This window comes from Bison bison, unplaced genomic scaffold, assembly GCF_000754665.1.
Source record: "Bison bison bison isolate TAMUID 2011002044 unplaced genomic scaffold, Bison_UMD1.0 scf7180017864303, whole genome shotgun sequence".
NCBI classification, from domain to species: domain Eukaryota; kingdom Metazoa; phylum Chordata; class Mammalia; order Artiodactyla; family Bovidae; genus Bison; species Bison bison.
The window spans coordinates 4,110,177-4,113,836 of record NW_011494875.1 but is presented as its reverse complement, the minus strand read 5'-3'; the positions used below and the strand labels follow the sequence as shown (position 1 = coordinate 4,113,836).

Sequence of the window (3,660 nt, the reverse complement as noted above, 5' to 3'; positions counted from 1 at the left end):
GGGGTATCTCTTCACGGCTGCTCCAGCAAAGCGCAGCCATTGCTCCTTACTTTGGACGAGGGGTATCTCGTCACCGCCACCCTTCCTGACCTTCAACATGGGATAGCTCCTCTAGGCCCTCCTGAGCCCGGCAGCCACGGCTCCTTGGACATGTGGTTGGTCCTCCCGGCCAATGCCCCGGCCTCAGGCTTGGGGGCATGGGGTTGGTCCTCCCGGCCGCCGCCCCTGGGCTCGAGCTTTGGGGCCTGAGGTAGCTCCTCTCGGCCACCGCCCCTGACCTCGGACATGGGTTAGCTCCTCTCGGCCGCGCTTAGTGCGCTGGTTGCAGCCGCCTGCGCTTAGTGCGCTGGTGTAGTTATGTCTTACTGGGTTTTTTCTTTGTTTGATTTGGGCTTTTGTTGGGAACGGGGGTGGTTTTGTTTGATTTGGGGCCATTCCACACTGCATGTTATCTTAGTACCCTGACCGGGGAGCAAACCCATGCCCCCTGATATGAAAATGCAGCGTCTTAACCACTGGACCACGAGGGAGGTCCCTGTTTGTTTTCGCCTTGTCTTATATTTTTAAACACTGACTTGTTACCTAATTGTTTTCTAAAGCATACAGTTGGCTTATCTCAGATGTAAGATCACAAGTCTATAAAGGCCACTCAACACTGCTTAACAATCCTACTTTGCTTCCCTAGTATATAGATTTTTCTGCTTTCTAAGGAGAGGATCTGCAGTCTCTCTGTTCCTCCTCCTTGTTGAGGGAGAAAAAGGAAAACAGCTACAGAGTAGAAGTAACTCATCTTTCCATCACCAACTTGAACTGTCTACCTCCAACAGTATCCACATTGTTCATTCAGTAAATTTTTATTGAGCTCCTTCTGTATGCCAAGCACTGTTCTAAGTACTTGAGACGCCCTTACCTAGCTTAAATACTAGTTGTAGTGGATCGGTAGAGACAGATGGTAAACAATAAACATAATAAATAAATACATATACTATGTTAGGGGCAGGGTAAGGAGGATTAAGCCACCCTGCAGGTGGCTGGGCAGGAAGGGAATCCAACCTCCGTCCCCCTCGCTGTATGCTTCGTCCCTGCTAGCCTTATTTCTGCCTCTCAGACTTTTGAATCTTGTGCTCGGACTTGGCACTGATTTACTGCTGCTTCTGTCAGCTTGCTCCTGCCTCTCCTCCTCTGCTTATAGGCACCTATTCTCAACAGTCATGTTTCCGGTCATATGTCAGCCTCCTCATGACCTTGTCTGTACCTGCAAATGTCTTACATAGTGTTTTTACTACGTCTTCCCTCAGTAGATACTGTAGATATCAATTCATTGAGATTAGTTTGTTGTATTCACTGTTGACCAAACCCCCTCACCCCAGCACCTGGCTTAGTACCTGCCACAGCAGATACTGACTGATATATATAGCATGTAATATATGAAGTTTATTCATTCTAAACTGTTCTACAGGTGTTTTTAAACTTATCACTGTTATGTACCTTCTAGACCCACTATTGTACACAGATTCTTAATAAAAGCGACAATAGAAGAAAGAATGCAAGCAATGCTGAAAACTGCTGAAAGGAGGTAGGTAACAGTTCACTTCAAGTGGATGGCAGAAGTTTTCCTGTTCATATAAGGTTGTAAGTGTGTAGAACTTCTTCACCTAGATGATCACTTAGTCAACCAAAAGATGTAAGTGCAAATACTTTTTATAGAGCAAGGTATGACATTTTACCTATCCAAAATTTCCCAGCTAATACTCCATGCATTCTATATTTGACTTAATTTATTAATAGGGATTATAAGTTTGAGCAAACTGTGGGAGATAGTGAAGGACAGGGAAGCCTGGAGTGCTGCAGTCCATGGGGTCCCAAAGAGTTAGACACGACTTAGAGACTGAAGAACAACAGCCAATACATAAAAAAATATTTTAAGTGATTCTACTGTTAAAGAAACTTTATTTCAGAGCTATTATACTTTGAAAGTATAATATACATTTTGCCAGCAGAGGGCTTTGGGAGAACTATCCTACATTTCCTTGCCACGCTGGATTACTTTTTAAATGAAATGTCTCTTTATGCCCAACCTAAAAGCCTTGGTCAGAAATCTGTAACATGAAACTTACAGCACACTTGTTGGTTAATGCAAGTTAAAAGGTGTGGACTTAAAACTAAGCTGGTAATTGTATTATTACTCTTACAGGCAGAGCAGAAGCAGGAAGACTAAAACAGCCTTAATTTTAAAAACTTAATTTTGGAATCATAAAACTTCCTAATATTTACTTCCTAATATGTTTTTTTTCAATATATGTTTTCTTTAAACATAAACTAATGCCTAACTGAATTCTGGTGAGATAGGTGTGATTGGAAGATAAACTCAGAAGAGATGATTGCCTTGGAAGGGATGGTTTCTGCAGAGGTATTAGTACTTTGCACAGTAAAGCAGCCATTAGAAACCAGAAATTCTTTTTCATTGGTGGTCTGTGGAAAAGAGGCTGCCACAAAAGCTTTTTGCCTCAAACATGAAGGCTTTTTCTTGGTGGTATTTCCAAATATAACAGAATTCAGTGATTATATTTAAGCTGCCTCAATAAAAATAGTAGCTTGAATTTTTCTTGAAATAAATGAACTTTGGATACTGAGAAGGCAGGTTGTAAGGTGAAAGCCTTAGTAGTAGTTGGCAAGGAGTTTTGTTTATTACGTCTACAGAGGAAAACATTTTATGGCAAAGTTTGAAAATGCTATATAGAAATCTTTCCTAATTTTAACAAGTTGTAATAATGATCCCATCATCTTCTAGGAGTTTCTTATAACTCAATTACAAAAACTTAGGAACATACTCATATTAAAAATATAATATTAATATTTTTTTATGTCTTACATTATTATGAGACCAGAACAGTATATAAAGACAAACATAATAATTTATTTCTTGGGGTTTCTTTCTGATTTTGCTCACTTGGAAAAATCCTGCAGTCACACGAACCCTTCCGCAAAGCATTCCGAGGCCTCCGTCTTGACCGTGGCTGACCTGGCAGACCTGTTTACCAAAGACACCGAAGACCTTGAATGAAGTACACTTGATTCAGTCCAGACTTTAGTGTATTTTAAATTTTTCATAGTTTATAGAATAAAGTTATAAGTAAAACAATCCAGTAGATGTCAGTAAACACTGTTCTTAGTTGAATGAATTCATCGCTTTTTTGGTTGTACAGTCCAGTAGTTTTTGAGTCCTTTTCAATATACTATTTCCATAATAGCTATCAAGATCTTTAATTTTACACTGCTAATAAAATGTTTGGGCTCCCCAGGTGGCACAGTGATGAAGAATCCACCTGCCAATGCAGGAAACATGGGTTTGATCCCTGGGCGAGGAAGATCCCTTGGAGGAGGAAATGGCAACCCACTCCAGTATTCTTGCCTGGAGAATCTCATGGACAGAGGAGCCTGGCTGGCTATATAGTCCACAGTGGTCACAAAAGAGTTGGATACCACTGAGCAACTGCACACGTGCACACACACAAAAAAATACTTATTTTTATTCCAAAGAATATCTCTATCTGAGAGAATTAAGAGAGGTATTGTGTACTTTTCTTTTGATAAGATCAGTCTTAAAAAGAAGTTAGAATAAGAGACTAACTCAACTATTCTAGTTTTATATGACTCGGT

At 40.5% G+C, this 3,660-nt stretch overlaps 1 protein-coding gene across 2 annotated transcripts in view; it reads left to right on the top strand.

Annotated features, from left to right (window-relative positions):
• SHPRH (SNF2 histone linker PHD RING helicase, E3 ubiquitin protein ligase) overlaps window positions 1–3,360 on the top strand; it is a 91,030-nt gene extending 87,670 nt beyond the window's left edge. For both annotated transcript variants that reach the window (XM_010851496.1, XM_010851497.1), the window contains exons 29-30: window positions 1,496–1,576; window positions 2,968–3,360. In XM_010851496.1, the coding sequence (XP_010849798.1) occupies window positions 1,496–1,576; window positions 2,968–3,064 (178 nt within the window). In that variant the 3' untranslated portion in view covers window positions 3,065–3,360. The remainder of the gene's footprint in view (window positions 1–1,495; window positions 1,577–2,967) is intronic.
• Window positions 3,361–3,660: the final 300 nt, after the last annotated feature.